This window comes from Protopterus annectens, chromosome 2.part0 (genome assembly GCF_019279795.1).
Source record: "Protopterus annectens isolate FY-2018-M chromosome 2.part0, PAN1.0, whole genome shotgun sequence".
Classification (NCBI taxonomy): Eukaryota; Metazoa; Chordata; order Ceratodontiformes; family Protopteridae; genus Protopterus; species Protopterus annectens.
The window spans coordinates 1,343,540,212-1,343,566,843 of NC_056728.1; the positions used below are offsets into that span (position 1 = coordinate 1,343,540,212).

Here is a 26,632-nt window from a genome sequence, read left to right on the forward strand (position 1 = left end):
AACCTCCTTTATCTACTTTTTAAAGGTCAGGTGAAACCACTTTTATTTATTTATTTTTTTTAAGAAAAATCCTATTCCTACAACAATCTGGGGGTAAGGAGAAAACAATGAATGGGGCTCTACCACACAGTCGAAGTATCAAACTGTCAACATTCACAGAAAGAAACCTGTACCTGGGTATCTATCGTTGGTGTTGTCTAGTTTGATCCTTCTCTCTCTTCCCAAGACTGCAATTTCTTTAGAAACAGCTTGCACTGTTTATATTGTTCATGTCTGATGTATCTTTTCCAAGAGGGCTAAGTCTTTGAAGGGTATTTCTTAGGGATTTGTGGGTGGCAGAGCTGTATGATGGAAGGCATTATTTCTTTTCTGCTTCTTTCTGAACATTTCATATGTCCCTAAAGAGTTATTTTTTCCCCTTAGAAATAAAGCATCTGACCTTTCAAATTATTTGGAAAAGGTTGGAACCATATCAAGGCACAACACTTTAGTGTTAGTTAACCATACTGGAGCACACAGCGGTAGCGTTGTCACCTCACAGCAAGAGGTTCTCCCATTCAATTCTTGGCTGGAGCGCCTTCTGTGTGGAGTCTGCATGTTCTCCCCACGGTCGAGTGGCGTTCGAAAGACATGCGTGAATGGGTGGACCTTCATTGAAGCTTGGGTGTCGGGCTGACACCTCGGCACCATAAAAATCGACTGCCAATCATTAGCAGACCAGAGTTCCGCTGTGGCGAACCCTAACCAGAAAAAGCCGAAAGAAAAACAACTTGAGCACACACTCTTCTGCAGTCAGTGCTGCCCTGAGCCAGCTCATGTATTTGCTTGAGGATATTACCTTAGTACTGCACCATATCCATTATTTAATGCCCTTAACATTCAGGGTGAAGGACTTGTTACTTTTCTTATCAAACCTATCAAAGATTCTGCTTTCCCTATCACCTTGCAGTGTGTTACAACCTTGAACTACCTAGGAGCCTCTAGCAGACTCCAGGGAAATAACAGCTGGGTTTATTATTTCAAGTGCTGATAAGGTCTTGAAACTGCTACAACCAGTTTGTTTTAGTTTTGCTTTATTATATCACATCCTAGATTATTACTGCACACCATTAAGCACAGTTCACCATCCACAAAATCATCATAAATCATAAAATTCACACTAAATGGACTAACCGTATTAAACAAAGTCGATACAAGGGTTTTGTGTGTGTGTGTGGGGGGGGGGGGCACTGTGTACCCCATTTCAGTAGATCGACTCCAAGGTTATACTGACTTGGGGAGCAGAGAATATTTTATTATTCTCTCCCTCCACCTGAGGTTAGCAAACTTTCAGAAGTACACAATTTAAATATCTTACTTTTACTTCCTGCACAAGAATAACACACATTAAATTACACAGCACTGTTTCTACAAAACAAGAACACATCAATTCATAATAAATCATGTTTGATAAAGTGGCATATATGCTAACAAAAAGATGCAATAAGTTCCAAGTAAAACAATTTTGGGGGGGGGGGGGCTGCAGCTGCAAGTCAGGTTCAAGCAACACTAAAATAATCCATGAAAGTTACAGATAACTCAGGAGGGAACAAGGACCATGGCTGCTCAAGCATAGTAGCTTAATGGACCTCTTCCTCAGGAAGTTGCAAACACTATGTGCACTGCTCTGCACTTATTCAAAAAGACACTACCTAGTCTGATCCTGTGAATAAAACACACTGGTGAACAAAATTCAGTGCAAACTTCACCCCAGAGACAGCTATACAAAACCCTACAAAGAACAAAGGTCCTCACACCCCTTATCACCACAAAGCAACACTTGTTAAAAGTACTTTCCAAAATGAAAAGTACATCTTCAATGGTACCAGATAACATGCAAGGCTGCCTGCAGAATAGCACTAAACTGCACTGGTGGACCCTACAAATATTCAACCTGAGCTTATGCACTGGCTTTGTCCTTGAGGTTTGGCTCACACCAGTTGTAATGCCTCTTCACATGGGCAGTGCCACCATGGACCCCAGGAATTACAGAACCATCAACCTGACAAGTCTCATCTGCAAGGCCATGGAACAGGTCATAACAGACCTGATAAACTATAATACAAAACAACAGTCTTAAAAGACAACTCCCAGCATTTTGGCTTTGCAGATCCTGTCTACTGAATCTGGTGTGTGTGTGTGTGTGTGTAATGCTGTTAACAGCTGGTATGCTGAAAACAGGCTAAGTCAAAAAAATTAACACTGTTGCATTTGGTAAACAAACCCACCACCCAGCTTACAGTATAGAAAACACCCCACACCAAAATTATGATGTTGTGAGAGACCTTGAAACATGGGTAGATAACTCACTATTGTTTGACAATAATGTTGCAACAGTGGTCAAAATCTTCCATCTGGCACTACTGATCACGAAAGAATATTTCCACTAGATCCAGAAAAATCCTTACCCTTTACATTCTGCACTGATCAGGCTCATCACTGAATGTAATGTCCCCCCCGGGGGGGGGGGGGTATCTTACTAAACGTATCAAGCAGCTGAAGAGACCCCAAAGGTTACTGCAGAAAAAGATCATAGGCCTAAAGGACCTGTGTTATCAAGAGAGGCTGGAGGCTTAGTCCCTGTATTCAGTGTCCTATAGACTCCTTAAGGGTGATATGTGCCTTGTCTTCTGGGCCATTAACAATCTTCCAGTCTAAAACCTCTTAGTTCTCTACAAATAACACAGTCCAATGAATACTAGCACCAAAGATCTGAACATGCTTCAGCAAATAAATAAACTGTGGTGGAGGCAGAGATTTGTCAGATAAAGGCTGCCTATGTCCCTAACATGAAGACATGTTAGTTTGACACACCACTGCAAAGGCTACCGCACAGATAGAACTGTCCCTTCCCCTGGGAGATGATTGCAGGGGAACAGTCTATGCCATATCCCATAAAGCAACAGGTCACTATAGGGAGAGAAGCCACCACAACTCTCCCACACAGGTGAGCAAGGCAGTGTAAGTCATGAATTTATGCATCTCTTGCCCTGCCCTCTCCAGTTCTTCCAACTTCACATGCCATTAATCAATCACTGTGTCTGGCTCACAGCTAGGGTTTTAACCCCACCTCTGTGGTAACAGACTCGGTCCAACATTTTTACAGGATTTGAATGTTAACATTTTGAGGCTTCCACAGTCATTGTTGTTCAAGTCAGTTATAACAGGGGAACTGATTTGTATGCCTTTTCCTGAGTTATATTGTACCACCTCAGTCTCGGAACAAGAACCTGCATCTAACCATTCTGATAGTATAACTCTAAAAATGGACTGTAGTGAAGTGAAAATAACTAATGGCCACAGTAATATGTCATCGTGCTGCTCTCAGGCATATACATTACAGTGCCTCCAGACAAGCATTATCAATGATCATTTTAAAGGCAATTATGTAACTGCCTGTGTGTTCACACAGATGGTATGCCTACCCCACAATCCCTCCCAAAATGTGTACCTCTGATGTTTGATTGTGATTGCTGTTAAAAGAAATTACAGCCACTGTAAGGGCATTTCATCTTGCTTCACACAGACACACACAGTGGAAACCCACCAACAAGCCATACTGATGATCAGTTTAACAGTGAGACTGCAACTGTCTTTGCTTTCACACACAACCCTTTCTAACCCACTGTCTCTCCAAAATATAGCCGCTCTTTGTACACACCTCTAATGGGTGACTGTGATGAGTGTGAAATAAATTGTGTCCACAGTAGTACATTTCAACTTGCTTCTCTCAGGCATATAGAAAGTATGGTCACTGTAATATATTTCAACTTGCTGCACTCGGATGTACACCACAGCCCTCCCAAGCCACATCACTGCGTGCTTTAACATGAGGTAATATAAATGCCATTGCTTTCACATATACAGCCTCCTTCCCCACTGTCTCCCTCCCAAAAAAGGGATCACACTTTGTATACATCTCTGATATTTGAATGAGATGACTTTGAAAGAAATTACAGTGACAGTTATGTATTTCAACTTGTTACACACTGCAATCCCCTCCCAAGCCACATCTGCAATTGTTTAACTGTGATAATTAACAGCCTTTGCTTTCTCACAACACACACAGCCCACTTACCCTAACACAGTCGTCATGAAAAAAATACCTACCCTTTTTGTATAGTTCTGTTAGTTAAATGTGATGAATGTGAAGACAGTTACGGCTAAAAGTAATATATTTTAACTTACCTTGAACACATGCACTGCAGAACACCTGCCAAACCATTTTGATGATAGTTATAGGAGCGACGTTTAACTGATTTTGCTTTCACAAACATATTCTATCTACTCCACCTCCCCCAAAAAATAGAAATTTTTGCTGATCTGCTGAATTCCACGCACATCTGCCCACACAACACTAAGTCACATTAGGCAGTAAAGGTTTCATTTGTTCCATCCAGTCTTCTCACATGCCATCCAAATCTGAGTGACATTACCTTTCAAGATAATGTACCCATGGAGGAATATGATAGAGATACCCGAGGTATAACATGAAAGTTTGCTACCAGGGACAACATACCCATTTTTTTTTTTGCATTGGGCCCCTTCCTAGGCTCATATTTCCAGCACTGATCCCCCCCCCCACACACACACACACACACACCAAGCAGGAAGTCCAGCCCTGCGGGATTAAGTGCTACTCTGAAATACTCAAGCTGTTCTTTTGTAACTGAAGCCCTGATGTAGAGGAGTCCTTAATGAAGCTGTGGCATTTTTCACTGTACATTATAGGCAGAAGAGTAACGTGCAGTATTTTTAATTATTTCTGGAAAGCAGCATTTTGCATTGTGGTAATCATCTGACTTCAGCTGTAACACTCTTTAAATGTATAAAACAGAACAGGCATTGTTAACACACAGCAATATTCTGTGGCAATGTGGTCCTCTGAAACACCCAAACTATGCACATGGAGGGGCTGACTAGTACACTGATATTTTGCATTGCACATTATATAAGTGGAGAAAAAAAATGTACATAAAAAGCAAAACACTGCATTGTCAAATGCCTGATGAGATTAACATTTAACAGAGAGGTGTATATATGCACTGTCAGCAGCATAGTGAACAATCCTATTCTGAAATGCCTGATTTGTGGAGTAGGGGTTCTTCAGTGGAGCTGCAATACTTCGCCCTGCACTTAGTAGCAACAAAAAAGAAACGTATAGTGTACAAAGTGGAGCACACACACACTGTTAGCATCATAATGCTGTTGAAGTACAGCTGTAACATGAAGCAAGACTGCGCAGACTAACATTTAACACTAAAACTGAATTAAAAAAAATGCAGACATATGCATTGTTAGTAACACCGTTTTATGTACAGTGACAAAGTAATTTTCTGACATGCCTGATGATGGGGGAAGGAGGTTAACTGACTAGAGCTGTGGCATTTTGCATTGTACATTATAGTGACAGATAAATAACTAACAGTAATGTTCGACAGGATGGGCATTACAGGAAAATAGTGGATCCCTCAGTGGTGTTGAGCCCCCCCCCCCTCAAAAGTCAATTTCTTCCCTGTAATGCTCACTAGAAAGTGTTGTCTATGTGCTTGTTTATGCTGCACTACTTATTGTAGGCATGCTTTTAATTTTTATATACTTTTTTTAAACAGATGGAAGAAAAGACTAAAGTAGCACTGACCATTAAAACTGCTACACCTAGTGATTACAGTGTATTACATACAGAGAGGCACAATGTCATAAAATACCAGGATTTGCAAGAAACAAGGACAATGTGGGAGGAGGATAACCACATTTTCCAACTGTAAGTAGGAGCAATGGGTCTCATAAAAAAGAATTTACAATTGCACTTAAGTTACTGATGCATGCAACTCTGTATGAATTGCAGGAACCCTCAATTTTTGACACATTGCAAGTACTGTGAAGAGCACTTCTGGCTGACATCAAAGACTGAAACAATGCTAATTTTACAAACTTCAATCATACTTTGACTTAGGAATAGGGTTCATTCCTGTTATGGTATTAGAAACCCAAAAGACTTAAAGAAATTAAACAGACTATATACTTGTATAACTTTCTAATTACAGACCTCACATTTTTTTCTATGTTTATCTATATGTCATAGCCATTTTTTGTGCGTGTCACTTAAAAACTTTTAAGTCAAAATTTTTTGCTCCACTGTATAAAACTACCCAAATCTACACCATTTAAAATCAACTTTCTCCTACTCTGTATTGCTCGGCAAGGCAATTAGTCTCCTATACATTATTAAATTATTTGCTTTCATCATTATATCCTGCCTATTTATGTCACTCTTCCAGTCTTTTACACCATTCATGCCCCAATGTGATGAGTTGAAACTTTTCATATTCCTACAACTTTTCCCCACCACCTAGGTCCAACAGAATACATTTCTAATCCCTTGGCATTTTCTTACTAAAACTGGCCTCCCACTCACCTTTACATTTAACCTAAAGTTCTCTCACCCTTAAGCAGCCCCAAGACATATGGGCCATATTCACCTTTGCCTCATTACACTTCTAGTATCTACTATGTCCCACACACACTTCATGCAATGAAGATATACTCAAGTGTTCTGTACCACTTGTGAACAAAACTCGTACAGTCCCAAAAAATTTGTTCCCTTTGGATTCTGCTCAGTCTTTGCAAGACTTCTTCCCGTTATTTAGGGAAACATACTAGCCCCTCTGCTTTAAACATTACCGTAACCTAAGCCTCTGCAACGCAAAACCAATTTGCTGCGAGAATACTTTTTTATAGACTACCCAACTTGGAATTTCTTCCCGCTGTCAATGACACAGAGTCTGTATTGACTTCTGAAGCCCCTCTGCCACTTTTTTTGTTTTGTTTTTAGGGGGTTTTGTTTATTTTTGTTTTTTTTTTTTTTTCATATTAAGAGTAATCTGAGGATATCTCATCCAAATAGCTGTCTAACTCAAATTTGTCCTTGAAGTTGCACCACCCCAAAAAGCAATTACGTATAACTTCAGCCTCTGCAGTGAGAAAGTCCCTGGTTCTCTGTATTGCTCTTTTCTGCCAAGACTTCCATCTAATTGACCTCTTTCTTACCTTACATTCAGAGTGATCTAAACTCCAATTTTAAAATGACCAATATATTTTTTTTTCCTCCTGAAACTCTGAAGGACCATATTCTTCTCTCTCTCTCTGTATACAGCCTGCACTGTCTCTCCTACATGATCATTAAAGCACTGAAGGCTGGCCCTTGGCCTACCTACTTTCCCCTCTATTTGACTCTCTCCTATCTTCCTTAATAAATGTGGTGCTATGGCTACCAGTGTATGGTACAATATGTCCTATCTCCCTCAATTTCCTAAGCATTCTTAGTCTTTCACTGGCAATTCTAGGTCCGTTAACTCCCAAACAAATATATCATAACATGAATGTAGTTTTGTATTCGATCTACTATTGTCATCAGATGACAAGTATCTAAAACAGGTATAATGTCCTGGGCACTATAATACTGAACAATAAGTATTTAACTTAACAGGGTATTCCCTTTATTTGCCCTACCCTCATTATAACTTAGATGTCTGCTGAACTACCTCCTCATAATCCTAACCACGATTTCCCAGCTACCAGTCTTCATCCCTAAAAAAGTACAGTTTTGTACCTACCATAAATGTAGATGTTCGAAGATCCACATTGCTGCAGTCCTTACACTTGGGTAGTCCGCTGTCCTCGGTCGGCCTGAATATCAAAGTATAAGGCTGACGTCGGTCAAGGCGCATTAGACTGACATCAGGACGTCAGGGTACAAATGCGCATGACCGACGTCATATCCTCAGTCTTTTCTTGCCCCAGATGTCAGAAGACCCTAACAAAAAAGGTCAAAACCCAAAGACAACAAACAACCAACCAACCACCCTAGCACTAATAATATGTACAATATATACAATATACACAATATTTACAATCCAACCCACACAACCGCCTCTAACTACAGAGGGGAAGGAGGGAGGGTAAATTGGACTGCAGCAATGTGGATCTTCGAACATCTACATTTATGGTAGGTACAAAACTGTACTATGTTCTTCATCTCACATTGCTGCAGTCCTTACACTTGGGTAGAATCCCAAAGCAGAGGTAAGGGAGGATGGCACAACTATAAAGAAGCAGGAGCTGCCAAAATGCCCTGTAAAATAGCAGTGGCAAAACCAGCCCTAGATTTAGAGTAAAGTGGAAGGTGATAATGCTTAGAGAAAGTATGCACTGAACTCCAAGTAGCTGCCTCCAAGATATCTTTAGTTGCCACCCCCCTTAAAAAAGCTGTTGAAGTGGCAGTAGCCCTAGTGGAATGAGGCCTAATCCCAGCTGGAACCTCCTTGCCATGATGGGAATAACAGAAAGCAAAGCAAAACCCAATCCACTTAGAAATAGTTTGTTTTGACACAGGCTTGCCCTGAGAACTCAAAGCAAAAGAAACAAATAACTGCTGAGACTGCCTGAACCCTTTAGTTCTGCTCAAATAATATCGCAACTGCCTGTGTATATCCAAAGTGTGCAAAATCTTTTCCCCTTTATTTTGGGGGTTTGCATAAAAGGTAGGCAAATGAATAGTTTGGTTTAAAGCCACACTAGAAACCACTTTAGGCATAAAGGAAGGATTAGTACGCAAAGATACCCTATCCTTATGGAAAATTAAGAAAGGCTCAACTGCCATAAGGGCCTGTAATTCAGAAACCCTTCTCGCAGAGGTAATGGCTAACAAAAAAGCAGTCTTCCATGATAAATATTTCAACTCAGCAGTAGCTGCAGGCTCAAAAGGTTGTAGAGTGAGTTTCTCCAACACAAAATTGAGATCCCAAGCAGGAGTAGGAGCTCTCCGTGGGGGTCTTATATTCTTTGCCCCTCTAAGGAATTGCTTAAACAAAGGATGAGAAAACAATGGTGGGTCACAATCATAGTGAGCAGAAATTGCTGCAGCATGAATCTTAACAGAAGAGAAGGACAAACCTTAGTCCAGTAACTCAGTAAGATATTGAAGAGCCACACTTAAATTAAGCTTAGAAACATCAAATGATTTTGCTGCACTCCAAAATAAAAATCTCTTCCATTTATCTGCGTACACTTTCCTTGTACTAGGCCTTCTGGCCTCCAAAATAACATTCAAAACTTGCTGTGGAAGCTGAAACCCTCCAGGGTTTAAAACAGAATATGCCAGGCTGTCAGGTGAAGAGAGTGAAGTTTGACATTGAGTAAATGACTGTTCTCCTGAGACAGCAGGTGTGGAATCGAAGGTAAAGGCCATGGAGGCTCCGTACCAGACTTCTCAGTAGTGGGTACCAATGCTGTCGAGGCCAATCTGGAGCTATTAAAATCATCTTTGGCTTGTCCTGTCTGACCTTCAGAAGTACCTTTGGGAGGAGAGGCAGAGGTGGAAAGGCATACACATGAAGATTGCTCCAATTGAATGAAAGAGCATCCACTTTCAAAGCTGTGGGATGAAAACTTTTTGTGCAAAACTTTGGCAGCTGGTAGTTTAGTGGAGAAGCGAACAGATCTATGTCTGGAGTTCCCCATGACACTGTCAATTTCTGAAATACATGAGGATCCAATTTCCACTCGTGGGGATCCATAATTTGTCTGCTCAACACATCTGCTAAGGAGTTCTGTGCTCCCGGCAGAAACCTTGCCTGAAGATTTAGCTTTAAACTGAGAGCAGTCTCCCACAAAATCATTGCTTGTCTGCACAGAGGATAAGAATGTGTTCCCCTTGCTTGTTGATGTACCACATGACAGTTGTGTTGTCTGTTAGAATCAACACCTGCCCTGGAAGAAGTAAATCCTTGAAAGCTATTAATGCAAATTGGACTGCTAACATCTCCTTCAGGTTGATATGTAGATGTAGAAGTCTGGCAGGCCACGTGTCTTGTATCCACTTTCCATTTAGATGAGCTCCCCAAGCTTTGTCTGAGGCATCTGTCGTTAGAATCTGACTCGCCTCTGGCCGGGTCACAGAGAGTCCCTTGTTTAGGTGACATTCCTGAGCCCACCACAAAAATTCCTTTTGAATGCAAGGTATTATCTGAATGACAGTGTCCATATCTTGGCAGTGCTGTGTCCATACATTTTGAGATACCATTGTAGCTTCCTCATATGCAGTTTGGCATTGGGAAGCACCAGAATACAAGATGCCATGAACCCCAAGGCTTGAAGGACTGTCCTTGCAGTCAGCCTGGACTGATGAGACAATTGATGGAAGTAAAGAGAAAGATTCTTTTGTTTGTCCGGGGTCAAAAGGCCATCTGGGATGCTGTATTCAGTCTCACACCCAGAAAGCACATGTCCTGAGAGGGTACTAGACTGGACTTTATTTCGTTCACAGAATACCCCAGGCATCTTAGCACTGCTATCACATAGTGTAGATGATGAAGAAGTTCGTCCTTTCCTTGAGCCAGAATCAGGCAATCGTCCAAATAAGGATAGATCTGTATTCCTCTTAGCCTGAAGAAAGCTATCACTGGAGCCAGAACCTTCGTGAACACTCTGGGCAGTAGATAAGCCAAAGGGCAATGCAGAGAACTGATAATGAGAAGTCCCAGCCCGAAACGTAGATACTTCCTGCAACTTAGCCTGATAGGAACATGAAGGTAAGCCTCCTTGAGATCCAGAGTCACCATCCAGTGATCTTTGCCCAGCAGAGGTAAAAGCTGTTGTAACGTCAACATTTTGAACTTGGGAATGTCCAGATAAGTGTTGAGGATAGATAAATCCAAAATTGGCCTCCACGTGTTTCCCTTCTTTGGTACTAGGAACAGGCGAGAATAAAATCCTAGGCCCACTTCTGACAGAGGGACCGGTTGTATGGCTCCTATTTGGAGCAGCAGAGAAATCTGTTTGTGAGCCTCTATTCTTTGCTGAGGAGGAACGTCTGGCATGCCTTTGAAAGGAGGCAAGGTATGGAAATAAAACCTGTAACCTTGGTGTATGATATCCAATACCAATCTGTCTTGGGTAATTAAACTCCAATTTTCCTTGAAAAGTGCCAACCTTCCTCCCAAAGGTGCTGCCAGACGAGAAGGCTCTGGCAGCTGAAAAGGTAGGTCATTGGGTCTGTTTACGAAAGGACTGACCCCTGCCCTCACCAAGACTGTGCAGGTGAACTCCTGTTCTAGGCCTGAAAGAGCCCTGAGCTCTGCCCCTACCACGCCTAGACCTACCCCTAGACTGGGAATCATAAGAAGGATACGTCCACCCCTTGGTAGGCCAATTTCTGCTAAACTGGAGGCTGAACCTGCAAAATCTTTAACAGTCTGCATAGACTTAGCCTTGTCTTCCATTTTCTTTAAGACTGCCTCAACAGGTGAACCAAATAACACATCAGATTGTAAAGGAGCATCTAAAATCCTTGTCTTAACATGGTCAGATAAATTCTGATCCCTTAGCCAGGCATGCCTGCGAAGAACTGACCCAGTGGCAGCCACCCTAGACGAGGCCTGTACAGCATCAAAACCACATTGCAAAGAATGCTTACCCACTTGTTCAGAGACATGTACCAAATCTTGTAACTCTTTACACTCAATACCTTCCGCCAGAGCATCTACCTTAGACTTCAATTGAGACAGTAGATAGTTTTGGTATTTCAACATGTGAAACTGGCAATCCAGAGCCCTCATAGCTAGGGTGGAAGAAGTATAGACTTTCTTTCCCCATCTATCCAAAGCCCTGGCCTCTTTATCTGGAGGAACCGGATTTTTAACAACAGAAGCCTTAACACCCTTAGGCCCCTGACTAACAGTTTCTGGGTCCGCCCTAGGACTCTTAAAAGATACTTATGAGCTTCAGGCACCCTATAATACCTATCCGGCTTAACAGGAGCAGGAGGCAAAGAATCAGGATTAAGAGAAGCCTCTGCAAACACATCCTCCACAACATCCAGAACAGGAGGTATAGCCAAAGGCCTATGCTGGGGTAAAACAAAAATTCCCTAAGCCTTTTCCTGGAATCAGAGAAGTCCTGACCTTCCCACTTAAAATGCTCCCTCATGGAATGAAGAGTCTCTGAAAAAGAAAAATCCTCAGGAGGAGAAGCAGAAGGAGTAGAATCATCCACATCAGAATCAGAATAAGGAGAATACTCCTGCAAGTCTTCAGCCGAAGACTCTGAAACATCTGAAGCCTGCTCAAAACTCCCCAACTCAGGTTCCACCCTAGGCCTCTTATCAGGAGGGGGCAAAGAACCTCTAATCAAGGTAATCAAATCTTCTGCCATTTTAAGCATATGCTTCTTGGGCACAGATCCTGAAGAACTAGGAGTGACACCAACTGAAGCTAAACTTGGCCTGCCCCTGCGAGAAGCCTTGGAAACAGAAGGAGAAGGCCTAACCACCCTAGGAAGGGAGGGGAGTACAGTAACCTGAGAAGCCCCTTCAGCCTGACCTGCCTCCTGAGAGGCCACCTCCTGCAATAACAAGGTCTCCCCCTGGAACTCCAGAGAAACCTCCGGTGGAACCACCGGCTCCACCGACACCTCTAAAGAACCGGCGTCCGGTACGGACGACTCGTCTAACCTGGGCTTAGCTGCCTTATCCTTGCGCTTCTTCGAAGAAGCGGGCGCCGGAGCATCCGACGGCATATTATAATTGCACCGCTTCCCGAAGACTAACCTGGCACAATCTAACCTTCTCTTAATAGTGCGCTTATTGAATCTAGCACAAAAGCGACACCCAACAACGTCGTGCTCAGGCCCTAAACAAGGAATACACAAAGTATGATAATCTCTATGCGGTATCTGTTTCCCACAAGAAATACAGTTATTCACTTTTTCTGACATCCGGTAAACCACTGAGGCAAGAAAAAACTAAAATATTCCCCAACGGGGTACTTAGCCAACTTTGACTCGGTCTGAAACTCCGAATTCGAAAAATTTCAGAACGCCGAACGACACTTGCAACGTTGCTTCTGCATCGGACCATGCGGCAAAAAAGACTGAGGATATGACGTCGGTCATGCGCATTTGTACCCTGACGTCCTGATGTCAGTCTAATGCGCCTTGACCGACGTCAGCCTTATACTTTGATATTCGGGCCGACCGAGGACAGCGGACTACCCAAGTGTAAGGACTGCAGCAATGTGAGATGAAGAACATCCTTATTTCATGATATTTACTAATTGTCCTTCCACTATACCCACCCCTCAGTTGCATAATTTTAGATAAGCTACATTTTAACCATGAGATCCAACTATATTTTTTAAAAATAGTAACACGCCTGGTCCAGTCTCTCTTCTTCCAGCTTTGTCATGGTTAGGGGTCGCCACAGCGGATCACCTGTCCTCTCATGATTGGCAGTGGTGTTTTACGGTGTTGAGTTGCCAGCCCAGCGCCCAACCTTCCACAGAAGGCACACACATGCACACACTCACACCTAAGGCCAATTTAGAGTGTCCAATCTACCTACAGCATATCTTTGGGATGTGGGAGGAAACTGGAGCACCCGGAGGAAACCCACGCGATCACAGGGAGGACGTGCAGACTCCGCACAGAAGGCACCCCAGCCGAAAATCGAACCAGATAACCTCTTGCTGTGAGGCGGCAACGCTGTACAGAAAAACATTAATCCATGCTCTACAGTTTAAACCCATTCCAACTAATTGCCCAGCACTAAATACCCTCAGCCTCTGTAATTTCAAGCATAAAGGCCCTTTCACAAAATGCCTGTCTATCCTACTCTTTTGCCACATTTCATGAGAAAGTGAATTCACGTACCACAAATTAAAATATCATCATGTAAATATTTACAACACCCCAGTTATTTTCAAAATAATATTGCATAGTAGAACTAACAGAGTAGTTTAAAAGCTATCTTATAGCCTTTTACATAATAGTCTGGCAGTCAAACACAACTTTACAATATAAACAGAAGTAAAATGATATATGTGTACAGTTGCAAAGATCTGGTATTTGAAAGTTGCTATCATTTTACACAAAATCACATCTCCATACCATCAACGTTTCCTATAAACCCTCTATGTACCCTACTACATAGCTGCAATGTTTAAGAGAAAGCAATATTTCCTCAACATCAGTTAAAATTTAGGAAGAAGAGAAATTCCCAACCCTACAGAGCCCCACCATGTCTTTTCAATGCAAAAATTAGTTCTCCAATTGCAGCTTCTGTAGCACAATCTAATACACAAACAGTACTGGAGTACAGCAGTCACATTACAGCCACTACACATTCCCAAGACAGTTATTTGAGATCGCCCTTGCATAAAAAACAACATTGAACTAACTTTCAGTTTGTGAACCCACTTTCTATAACTGTACCCACGTTTAATGACCATTTATTGGAAGGGGTATTGGGCACTACACCTCACCCCTTTTTCTTTTCTCATTTGCCATTTAATGTTAAGGCACTCTTGATATGTCCAATACTCTTTCAGGATCCACTGTAGTTGCTAGAAAAGTCATTGACATGGTATGTCCACACTTCCTAGGCAAGTATGCCTCACGAGTTTCACCCTTGCTTTAAGTATCTTTTAGTATTTAGACATGAAGTAGACAATGCTGCAGCCCTTAATTTCTGTCATCCGCACCACAGTTACATAATGCCAATCAGAATGAAATTCTACTCCTTCTGCCTCATCTGCCTCTGACATGGCCACCTATGCCACTGAAGAACCACTATTGTTTATATTATATGGCTTCTTGGAAGCTTTCACAGGACTGTTCTTCATTTGATCTGCATGTTCTAAGATTGGAACTCTAGTTCATCTCTTCTTTATCTCCTTCCACTTCCTCAGTAAAGATGCAGAGTCCCATCCCTCTAGATAGCTACTATGGGACATTATTCTTCTGGTTTGATACGACCTAAACTCCTGATCTATTCTTGATCCTTCTGTGAGGATTCGGACAGCATCTCTGGTCAATGACTTCTACTGTCAATGAAGCAAGGTGAATCAGTCATGAGTACAAGGCCATATATTCAACAAGTGTGTCCACTCTGGGATGTATGCTTTCCACTTGGGAAAGACCTCACCTCACTTAGACAGTCACAGTAGTTGTTTATTGACACACCACTTTGTATTATATCCATTCAGAAGCTGAACATTATAAGAATATTAGCAAATGAACCAAGGTATTAAGAGCAAATAATCCAGAAGGGAAAAACAACAGAGTGTAATGAGGCTAAGTAGAAGTTTTGACTGCAGGTTAGAGGTTGCCTTCCCTATCAGCGACTGATAAGTACAGGCAAAGAGTAGACAATAGGAGTGCTTAATTTAAGACCAGCTCTACTAACAGGGTATTGAAAATATTGCACTATAAGTATAAAATCAATCGCAGGAGATTAGAAAAAACTTGGAAAAATGGAAAGGTTATTTAAAAAGAAGCAAAACAAAAAAGTCTGTAAGGCTCCCAAGTATGCAACAAAGTTGAGAAGGTTTGGATTTTCGTATGGAAGTGTTTGCATGGGTAGCAAATGATGAGGGTGTGGTGGTTAAGAGACAGAGATAATTGGCAGCATATTTTGGGAATGTACCAAGTTGGAAGATTGTAAACTAACCACAGAATATTTATTTAGACAGAAGTTGGGGGAGCAAATAGTTGTAACTAAAAAAAATTATTCTTTTGAGCTGGGATACACCATCTGAACTGCCTAGACATAGTAAGGCCTTAATAAGATTAATGCTATTGCTTGCAAAAAAAAATAAGTAAGTAAATTACTAAAAAATAGAAATCAAAGTCTAAACCATCTGTAACTGTCCCACAATACATCTTCCAATTCATGTTCATGTCCAGAGACTTCAACTATAATAGCATCCACTCCCAAGGACAGTGGCACAGAACCCCTCAAATGAGTTACCAAGATACATCTATCCAAATACGGCAACAAACAAAAGTCCCTCTGGAAAGCTTCAGCCACCACAGACAGCACCTTGTTGAACACTTCTGGTGCAAAAGCCAGTCCAAATAACAGCACCTTGTACTGGAAATAATGCCTATCATACAGGAATTAAAAGACTCTCTGGTGTGAACTCCAGACAGTGATGTGCTAGAACATATAAACAATGTACAAAGGCACCATCCAAGGTAACCTGCAGCAGAAAAGTCACGACTCACTGAAGAGTCACCATCAAGAATTTGATGTACTGAATACATGGAATGAAGCTGCTATGGTCCAGGATGGGGCACAAATAATCAGTCCCCTTCAGAACTGGAAATAAAAACAGGAGTAGAACCTTGGCCTCTTTCCAAAGGAGGGCATCCACAGACCCTTTCAACAGCACAGCCTGGGCTTTGTCCTAAGAGCTGTGTTGTAACTGTCCAGTCAGTAGAACTCTTTATGGGTGAAGAACCTAAGATCAATAAGAAGTAGCCAATCATGACCACGTCTAGAATCCACTAGTCCTTTTTAATGTGTACACAAGCACAGTAGCAACCACCACACGCTTTCTATCCTCAATGTAGTAACACCCATTTGCCAAAGAAAGAGAACCCACCACCATATCCCCTCAAGATATTATTATGCAAAAATAACTCTTCTCAGTAAATCATAGCCAGGAAGGCTGAAATGTTTATGAATTGCCACTAGCCATGTCTACAGAGCAGTAACAGAAGAGACAAAATGTTCCACTATCTGCCCAGCATACAGCAGTAAAATGTGCAGAATTATAAATGTGCTAATGACTACTGGTTTGGCACTTGGCCCTGTAATTTCTTACATACTCTGTACATGGCACACTACACATCACCTATTTATAGGGCCATGCACAATGTTTGTGAATATAACAGCTCACCACCAACTTCCTAAACAAGCTTAAGACTTTACGCATGGAACACACAGAACAGCTGCTCAAGAAGAGATCAATAATTTCAGCAATTCATCTACTGACATCAGAAGTTGTAACTGAGCTTTCTGTGCCACTGATATGCGACTACTGCTATTGTGCAACTACTTTGGAACTCTACAGTTAAGGTTTGCACATTTGCATTGCTAATATTTGCTATTTTTACTGCAGTTTTAACTTAAATTTGTTTTACTTTACATTGTAGCAGGATGCACATTGTGGGAAAGATGAAGAAATGAGGTCATCAGATCAGAGTAGAAGCCAAAGTAGTCACAATTGCAGAGAGGATCCAAGAGAACGGATTGAGGTGGCTTGGGCAGTAAAGTAGGGAGATGGACGAGGAGTATTCTTGATCTAATACATTACATTCAACAGCTTTAGGACTGGCTCCTTGTTTTTCCATCTCCCAGATCTTCCTTCAATCTCCCCCAGACCATCCCACCATTGAATGTAACTACTTTTAAATAACTGACCCATTGAATGTAATGTATTAAAACAAGAACACTTGTCCATCTACCTACTTAAATGAATAAAATACTTGAAACTGCAACAAGTTGTCTATTCCTCCCACAGGGAAGTTATCAAGAGAGAAAGTCTCCTAGATCTGCTAGTTAAAGTGATTTTATCTGGGCTAATCCCTTGTACTCTGTTTCTTGTTAATCCTGTCACTCTGGGTCACAGGTGGGATACCAGACTTGAATACAGCCTTCTGGATTACCTCTGTTTTCATGTTATGAAAAATGGGGGAAAAGAGCTCCATGATTATCGCTTTACTTCACATATGTTTTATTTTACTTTTTTTCGTTGAGTTTTATAAATTAAGAAAACTTCACAAAAATTTCTTTTCCATTCTCTGACTGTAAAGACACAAGTCTAAGCAATCTGAGAGAAGATGAGAAACAGCATTAATTATTTAAGGTAAGCAAAATAAGAAAATGTTTTAATCTTTTGAAGCTGACACTGATCATTGCCTACTGCTGCTGTTACTAATCTCCCCACCCACTACAACCTTGTTATACTACTAAACTCAATGGCCCTCCCCTTCAACTGTTAATGCTTCAGTTACCCTCTCTTTCTAGTCTTCCCACAGCTAGTGCTCTTTCCGCAGTTGGGGATCAAATGGTTGTAACTAAAAAAAATTATTCTTTTGAGCTGGGATACACCATCTGAACTGCCTAGACATAGTAAGTTAGTGCACACTGCAATATCTAGAGTATTAATCCATTTCCTCAAGCATACTTTTAAACAGCAAACATCTGGGCAAGACTACCAACACTACAAACACTTCTCAGGAATCAGCCTGGGATTGGTGATTGTTTTCCTGCTGGTGAGAGAAGGAGCATGGGGACATTATTTTGCAGCCTTCCTAAAATCTACTGATGACTGGAAAGCTTGAAAACTGCTTCTTAGAAGTCAGCTTGTGATTAGTGCTACTGTTTTTCTGTTGGTGAGAGAAGGATTGAAGGGACACTGATTCCCAACTGTCTCTGGACAGTGCACACTTTGTTTGGGACTTCCCTGACTGCTCTAGCTTGGGAGCACTGTTCAGCTTAGCTCTCTTGTGTTGATCTGTGGTATGTGCCATCCAGAGCACCTAACACGAGAAGACTACAAGCCTACAGACCCCTGCATCATCTGGGACGAGATTGCTGATCATCAGAAGTTTCTCATCTGTTTCTCATGAACCAGCTTGGAATTAGTACTACTGTTTTGCTTCTGGTGAAGAACCAAACTCACATTCATTATTAGCTGTATACAGTGCCAGTGAGACCAGCAATAATAGCAGACAGGTAGTATCTATTTGGTGAATTGCCACTATTTGTCATTCTTGGCAAACCTAATTCTGTCTTTTAAAGAGCCACTGACACTCCATGGCCACTAAGTCTTATAACCAATCGCCCCTTGCCAGTGTCCTTCCTCAGGCCACACCTCCTTTCTCAAGGGCAGCCATCCCATAGTAAATTTATGGATCTCTCTCCAGTCATCTAGTTTATTCTTAAAGATAGTGAGGGAAAGCTTATTCCAGAAGTTTGGGAGGAACTGGGTTATACATCTGTACCTTTACCACGCTTTATTTTTCGGCTGGTGAAAATTGCGGTCCCTGGTATTAAAAAGTGGTGGAGATGTTGGACTTGTGGAGGAAACAGGAAATCAATGAAAATCAGGTCTCTAATGGTAAGTGAGACAGAGATTTCTCTTCAAAAATCTATAAGGCAAAGAATAAAAGGACAGAGTTCCAGCCTCCCTTGGTAGCTCTGGGACTTCAGGCCTGTGATCTTTTTTTATTAAAAATCTTTGGAGTCTTTCTGTTAGATACATTTAGTGATGTATATCTCAGTGGGGGGGGGGGGTGTTGTACTTGATAACTGGTCTAGTCAATACAGAGTATAAGGGCGTGATTACCCATTTAGAGAACTGATAATGTTTTACTTGGCAATTAGCTGGACTAAATAAAAGGATTTATTGACAACCATTGTTACAAGATGGTCAAACCAGAGGGGGGCTACTAACCCAAGTTCCTAGATCCCTGTCTAAATTTTAATTTGTAGGGTGCATTGTCTAAACTGTACGATGAGGCGATGTGTTGTCTATCAAAGTGGCATTAAGCTTTCATCATTCAGTTTGAGCTCATTTTAGTACACCAAGAGTTTACTATGTATAGTTCATTTAGAAGGGTTGTGGACTCACAGAGTGACTTAACAACCTCCACCCAGTTTGCAGTAAACCTGCAAACTTTGTTAGGCAGTGATCCTGGCTTTCTGCTTAAAAATCTAAAAAATACCAAAAAGGAGAAGTCTCCGCACCAATCCTGGAAGGTCACTTTCATACTTGCTGAAGAGATACCGCCGACTCACACCATGTTCATGTCTTTCAGCCAGTTTGCTATCCATCTTACCACATATGGATTGATTTTTAAAGAATTTAGCTGTTGTATGATGTCAGCATGGGGAATGGTGATGAAGTCCCTGGCAAGGTCAAAATATGCCACATGTACTACATGGACACAATCTAAAGCTTCTGCAACCATTCTGAAGAAGTTTACCAGATTAAAAAGACATGATCTACCCTTCACAAAGCTAAACTCTTGGGGGTGATATCTAACAGGAATCTTTGTATCACAGTTTATGAAGTTGGTGATAGTAAGTTCCATTGCTTTACAGAAAAGGCTTGTAAGGCTGATAGTTCTGTAATTATGCAGGTCAGCTATAAGGCTACCTTTATGAAGGAGCATCATCACCACTACAGTGTGCCACTAATCAGGGATAAAACCAGTAGCTAAACTTGGGTTAAACAGTTTGAAAAGTATGTTTGCAAGGGAATGTTTAATGCTATTAAGCAATCAAGTATATTGTGAAATCCATCTGAGGAAGTACTTCTGGTCTTGGATAGCACTTTCAGTAAATGATATTTACAGATAATTTGGCTTAGGGAATTCAGGTATTTTGAGGCTTTGGACTGAACTTGCAGGGGTGACGTTAGCAATACATTTGTTTGCAGGGATATAAGCAGTGTCTACTAGGTCAGAAGAGGAGGGGTCATAAGTTATGATCAACGCAGTATTGTGTTTTTAGTTTTCTAACACAGCTGAAGAAGGATTCATAGTTCTCTTTGGCTTCAGAGGTCAGCCTAAGGTCATGGGTTCCTTTATGGGACCTAATAGAGTTATTCAGTCTTTTTAATGCTTTTGATAATATCCTTGAAAAGAGAGGTTTGTAACTACTAAATAATTTCTGGAATTTTGTTCTTTTGTTGTATAGTTTCGATATAGCACTGGACCACAGGTACTGTTTTTGAATTTCCTGTGATACCTGGATGTGGTACAGGATACTAGCTTTAAGAATTCTTCTAAATGGGTGTAGTATAAGTACTTCTAGAGTAGACAATAACCAACCTAATTTTCACAGTATAACCCTAAATATCTCAGCCATAAATCATCAGCGTTTTCTAAGCACTACAGTCAACCCTAATCCTCCACTTCCTGGCAGCATAACTCAACAGTCTGTTTTCACCTATCGGTAGCCAGTCTGATTGCATTGTGTTCTAATGAAGGGCAGCAACTGCTTATTGCTACCACCAATTAATAGTCCAACCTCCAAGAGATGTAAATAATTAAGAACTGTGGAAGCAAACCTCTCACATTAGCCTATTGATAAACATTGTATATCCACAGCACCACATCATTCACAACACACCACTAAGTCGATAAATTATGCTGAAATTCAAAATAAAAAATTAGCAAAAACCTCCAAGAGAACACAATAAAAGAAATCCGCCTCAAGAAAACAACACTATACCTACTCCTTCTGTACTCCCAGATACTGTAACTCCAAACAGATCACACAAGAATCATCAGGAAATCAGACTTCAGCCTGCTAGGCACAAACAAGTCTGCTTCCACACAGGCAAATATGTTAATCATATGTGACTCTATATTGAAACATAGATTCCACAGTCACCAGAGTGGACAACAGGGTGACCATAACCACCACGTCCAGTGCTAAGAGCCGTGATGTAACAAGTGGCCTAAAGTCACAAGCCAGGCAACAATGATTATGATATAATGGTGGCCCATGTGGGAGTGAATGACCTGTGGTGCTCTACCCAGAGAGGCATGCACAGACATATGATGGTACTCTGTTATACATGTGTCAGAGGCAGGAAAGACACTGATCTTGAGTTGTTTCTTGCCTTCACCAAGAATTATGCCTACATACCAAGCCAAGACAATTGGCTTTAACAACTGGCTAAGTAGTTGTCTTTATAAAGAGATCCAGTACGTGGCAACCTGGGATGAAATGGTAGCTAAAACTTCTTGTTTTGCCAGGAATGGCTTACACCTCTACCAGGGCTTCCAGATACTGGCTAAAGCCTTTGCTGCCCTTAAAGTTCTTTTTTAAGGCACAGCCCCCAAAGGGACTTTCCTACACACCAAACTCAAACCCAAATTCAGTCAACATCATGACAGCACAACTCAGTGCTTAAAGTCTAAAGAGAAATATACAGAACTTAATGGACCCCTGAAGCTCAAACACATTCATATCTGTGTGGTTACTAAGACGTGGTTTCACTGCAAGGGACAGCACTCCTTCTAATATCAGGGTTTAGAGCCTGTCAAACCATCAGACCCTTGAGTAAGTTTGGGAGAGTATATGTATTTATCAGTAACACCATTACCACATGTCAAATTAGACCATAACATGAGAATCCAAATCAGCCAAAAAAATCCAACTATTACTTCACTGATAACTACACAATCCCATCAATGACCCCCCCCCCCAAAAGATCATAGAAATTACCTTAATACTATTGAGGGGTTAAATATCAAAACAAATACCTTCTTGTGAACGGACTTCAATTATTCAAGTACTGATTAGCAAACATCACACCTCTAAACACTTCATACAGTCTGCATTTCCTAAGCTTTGTTAACACCAGTGCAGTGGAGCGAATTGCAAAACTACCCATTAGAGGCTGTAATATCTTGCCCTTACCAACCAAGCCTCCATATCTACCCCACAGTGGACTTCCTCACCCTTGGTTAAATCTGAACAAAAATTAGTCTTCTCTGTCAGGCAACAGGTACCACCCCACCACTAAATATCATCATCTTTAGGAACTTATCCAAGGCAAATCTACTTCACTTTGTAGAAGGCCTACTCAAAATTCCCAACAAGTCTCCAAAAATGGAGGGCTGCAACATTCACTTTAAATTTTTACCAGCACCTAAACAGTTACATAGAAAAGTCCATACCTGTCCGCTCTAAATATAATGGCAAATTCAAGAATAAACTTCTCTGGTACAGATCGCGTTAACAAAAAAAGGAAAGCAATGAAAAGTTGTAAGAAATCCTCATCTTCCTACCTCAAGACCACAATAAAAAAATCCCAGCAAGGCAGTTAAGAGAGTATTATTGGAAAAAGTAAAGCAGGGTATGAATTTAAGATAGATACTAAAGGACACTACAAATCTTTCTTCAGTTATATCAAAGAACTTAAGAATAATGCTCAACAATGCAGTAAGCTCATACTTGAGAATATCAGACATTCCATTGCCAAGAACAGAACCAATGTATTAAGCAGACAAATTCAGTGCCGAATTTAGCTCACCTACCCATACTGCTTGTGCCACTATCCCTGACACTTTAGTTTCTGTTCACCCTGAAACTGCCATGGAAAAACAGAATCACTGTCAAAGGTTAAAAATAATTCTATGAGACCAGATAACATACCAAAATGCATTTGCATCAGTGCCAAACATGCACTAGATGAAACTCTACAGTTGTTCAGCCTCAACCTGTCTACAAGATTTGGGCCCAATGCCTGCATAACAGCCAGTGCGACTCCTCTACACAAGGGTGGCCACCCCCTAGACCCTAGTAATGATAGGCCCACTAGCCTTACATGCAGTGCCATGTAATCTACCATAGCAGAACACATTTACACAGACAGACAGGTCCTGTCTCCTATGCCTAGTAAACTTTTTTGGAAAGGTTACAGAGGCTATTGACAATGGTCACTCTGTATATGCTGCTTACTTTGACCTAGCCAAAGTTTTTGACACTATTGCCTATGGTGTTATTACTGAATAATTAGACAAACAATGTAAATCCCTGCATTGTCCACTGCATTACAAACTGGCTAATTAACAAATCCCAAGTAGTGAAAGTTGTTGGTACCCTCTCTGAATGCAAAACTGTAATTAGTGGGGTAACACTGGGATAAGTGTTGGGCCCTCTCCTGTTTAACATTTACTCTGTAGATATCCAAACCAATACCACTGAAGTGTGACTGACCACGTTTGCTGACAACTAGAAGCTGGGCACTGTTATACTATTATCCACCGACAGTAAACTGCTCCAACAAGTGCTGGAATATACACAAATCTGGTGTACTGAAAATAGTCTCAAGATAAATACTAAAAAGTGCAGCACAACAGTGTTTGGAAAAAAAGCTGCTCACACCTCATACGTTACAACTGGTACTCCTTTCAAACAGATATGTTAAGAGGTCTGGGCACTTAGGCTGACAACTCTTTCATTTGATCGCCATGTTTCCACCACAGTCAGGAAATACATCGATCTGGCCCAGTTAAAGATCTAAAGACATCATCTTACAACAGTACTCTTCCCTTATCAGACTCATCTAAGACCATGATCCCCACAAATCAAAGCATAGTGCTCAAATGGGACTGCTCCAAATAATTTTTAACCAAAAACATTAACGGCATTAAACCTTTTAACTATCGTGACAGATTAGCATAACTTTCCTTATACTCAGTAGCTTACCAGCTGTTCCAAGGTGATCTACTTCAGCTTTCCAACATTGAAAGACCAGTCCTATTTAACCTCCTATTTCTTCACAAAACCAGTGGCTCTTCAAGAACCCATACTAGGGGTCTAAAGTAACACTAAGAAATAAACAAGACTCACTGAAGGGAAAGACTGTTAACTCAATGCATTACCATTTGATGGAATAATTTACCACTACAGGTCAAGTACTACTTTGTGTGCCTTTAAATCTAGCCTTAATGATGGGATGGATAATCAGGAATTTACACCATGGTTATTATTCATGTACAGCTCTGTCTTATTTTAGAAGTGAACACTATTAAGTGCTTCTACAGGGAGTTAACAACTTAAGTGTGTCTCCTTAAAGGTGTATATGGTTAGGCACTTTATGGTCTCCATGATTGCTTACCTAATACTGTTTGTGTGTGTATGGAAGTGCAATATTCTACCTTCTCAAATCCAAGTTCACACGTGGACTTTGAAGCCTGATAGAAAGCCTCCATCTGTTCTTGCTCATAATGCATATCCAACAGTACTTCTCCAAAGTCATCTTCCTCCGGACAGGTAGAGTCGCTCTCAATTCCAGAATCCTTGTTTTCAAGGTCTGTGGTTTCACAACCCAGCAGTTCCTGAAAAAAAAAGGCAATCAGCAATGGTGACTGCATGTGTTACCTTGGCTTTTACTTCAAAATGTAAATAACAGAAAGAAATAATGTTAATACACAATTATAGTATAATACTATTTAAAGAATTACGAGTGGGTCACTGATCACACCTGCTTATTATGTGTTCGAGACATGGATGCCAAGAAATTCACCCCAACAGTGAAGCTTTATTTGTTCCATGTACTGCTAGTTAAAGGGGGAAAAAATTGCTAAGTATTTTCCTAACTTTCAAAGCCATAAAACACTTAGCAAGTGCTGTCAGAGAGGAAGCGTAATGCAGTCCATTATGTTTATATTTACCTCCATATCTCTCAACTGTCTAGATTTTTGCAGGACATCAAGACTATTGTTTCACACTTTTTGGTCTGTTCCTCATAAAATGTGGCTTTCAGACAAAACTGAGGCTTGAAGTCAATAAATAATGACAGATTTGAATTTGTGTTCACATTCCTCAGATTATGCAAGTGAACACATCCTGTTACTCTAGCAACTCCATTTAAGTTTTTTTTTTTTTTTACAGAAAGTTAGGAACATGTTAAGGGTAAGGACAGCAGGCAGAAACCAATGTTTTCCTTTGCCACAGTCATTTGCTTGTCAGTGCAGGCAAATTTTACTGCCCAATGTCGGAGCTGATCTTAACTTTTGCAGGAGTGCTTAACATCTAAGGTTGGGTTGTGCGTCATTCGGTGTTTAACTGGTTTGTCTTTATCTGAATATCAGAGTGTAATAAGCATCAGGTCAGAGGCCCTTTTGGCAGAAGTAAAGTACAGTTTTGTACCTACCATAAATGTAGATGTCCGATAGGTATGCATCTGCAGTCATCACATATGGGTTGCCCTGCCTCAGGCAGCCCTTCGGTCGGCCGGATTCCAAAGTCTGGGTCCGGCGTCGGCTGATGTCGCCCTTTCCCCGACGTCAGAGCGCCTGGGGTATAAAAGCGTCAGCCGACGCCATCTTCCTCAGTGTTTCTTGCCCCAGATGCCAGGTGCCCTCAAAGGAAGGCTAAATTTGGAGAAATGCAATAAATTCCAAACATGCACAGAAATATATATGTAAATACCAAAGAGGGGAAGGAGGGAGGGTAAACCTGACTGCAGATGCATAACTATCGGACATCTACATTTATGGTAGGTACAAAACTATACTATGTCCTTCAAGGATGCATCTGCAGTCATCACATATGGGTAGAATACCTTAGCCAATCTGGGGGTGGAGGATCTATGTAAAGGATGGTGTAGCTAAAATGCCCTGCAGGACTGCCGTAGCAAAGCCTGCTCTGGATCTGGAATATAAAGGTAAATTGTAATGCTTGGAAAATGTATGCACGGAGCTCCACGTAGCAGCTTCTAAAATGTCCTTGGTAGCCACCCCTCTTAAGAAGGCTGTGGAGGTGGCTGTGGCTCTGGTGGAATGAGGTCTAATGCTAGCTGGGACAGTTTTTCCATGAAAGGAATAACAAAAATGAATGCAATTCCCTATCCATTTTGAAATTGTCTGTTTGGAAATTGCTTTTCCTTGTGCACCAGCAGCATATGCTACCAACAACTGGTCAGTTCTTCTATAGCTTTTAGTTCTGTCCAAGTAGTAGCGCAACTGTCTGTGTATGTCCACGGTGTGCAGAAGTTTCTCCCCTTTGTTTTGTGGATTTGGGAAGAAGGTAGGCAGGTGAATAGCTTGGTTTAATGAAACCCTGGATACTACCTTTGGCATAAATGAAGGATTGGTTCGCAAGAAGACTCTGTCCTGATGAAAAATAAGAAATGGCTGTACCGCCATGAGGGCCTGTAACTCAGATACTCTTCTTGCTGAGGTTATGGCCAGAAGGAAGGCAGTCTTCCAAGACAGGAAC

General features: G+C 41.2%; 1 protein-coding gene across 1 annotated transcript in view; it reads right to left on the minus strand.

Moving 5' to 3' along the window:
* NPHP3 (nephrocystin 3) overlaps nucleotides 1-26,632 on the minus strand; it is a gene marked incomplete at its 5' end in the record, with an annotated part of 1,580,737 nt that overhangs the window by 1,206,843 nt on the left and 347,262 nt on the right. Inside the window, one exon of the mRNA XM_044060401.1 lies at nucleotides 24,568-24,747. Coding sequence (XP_043916336.1) covers nucleotides 24,568-24,747 — 180 coding nt within the window. The remainder of the gene's footprint in view (nucleotides 1-24,567; nucleotides 24,748-26,632) is intronic.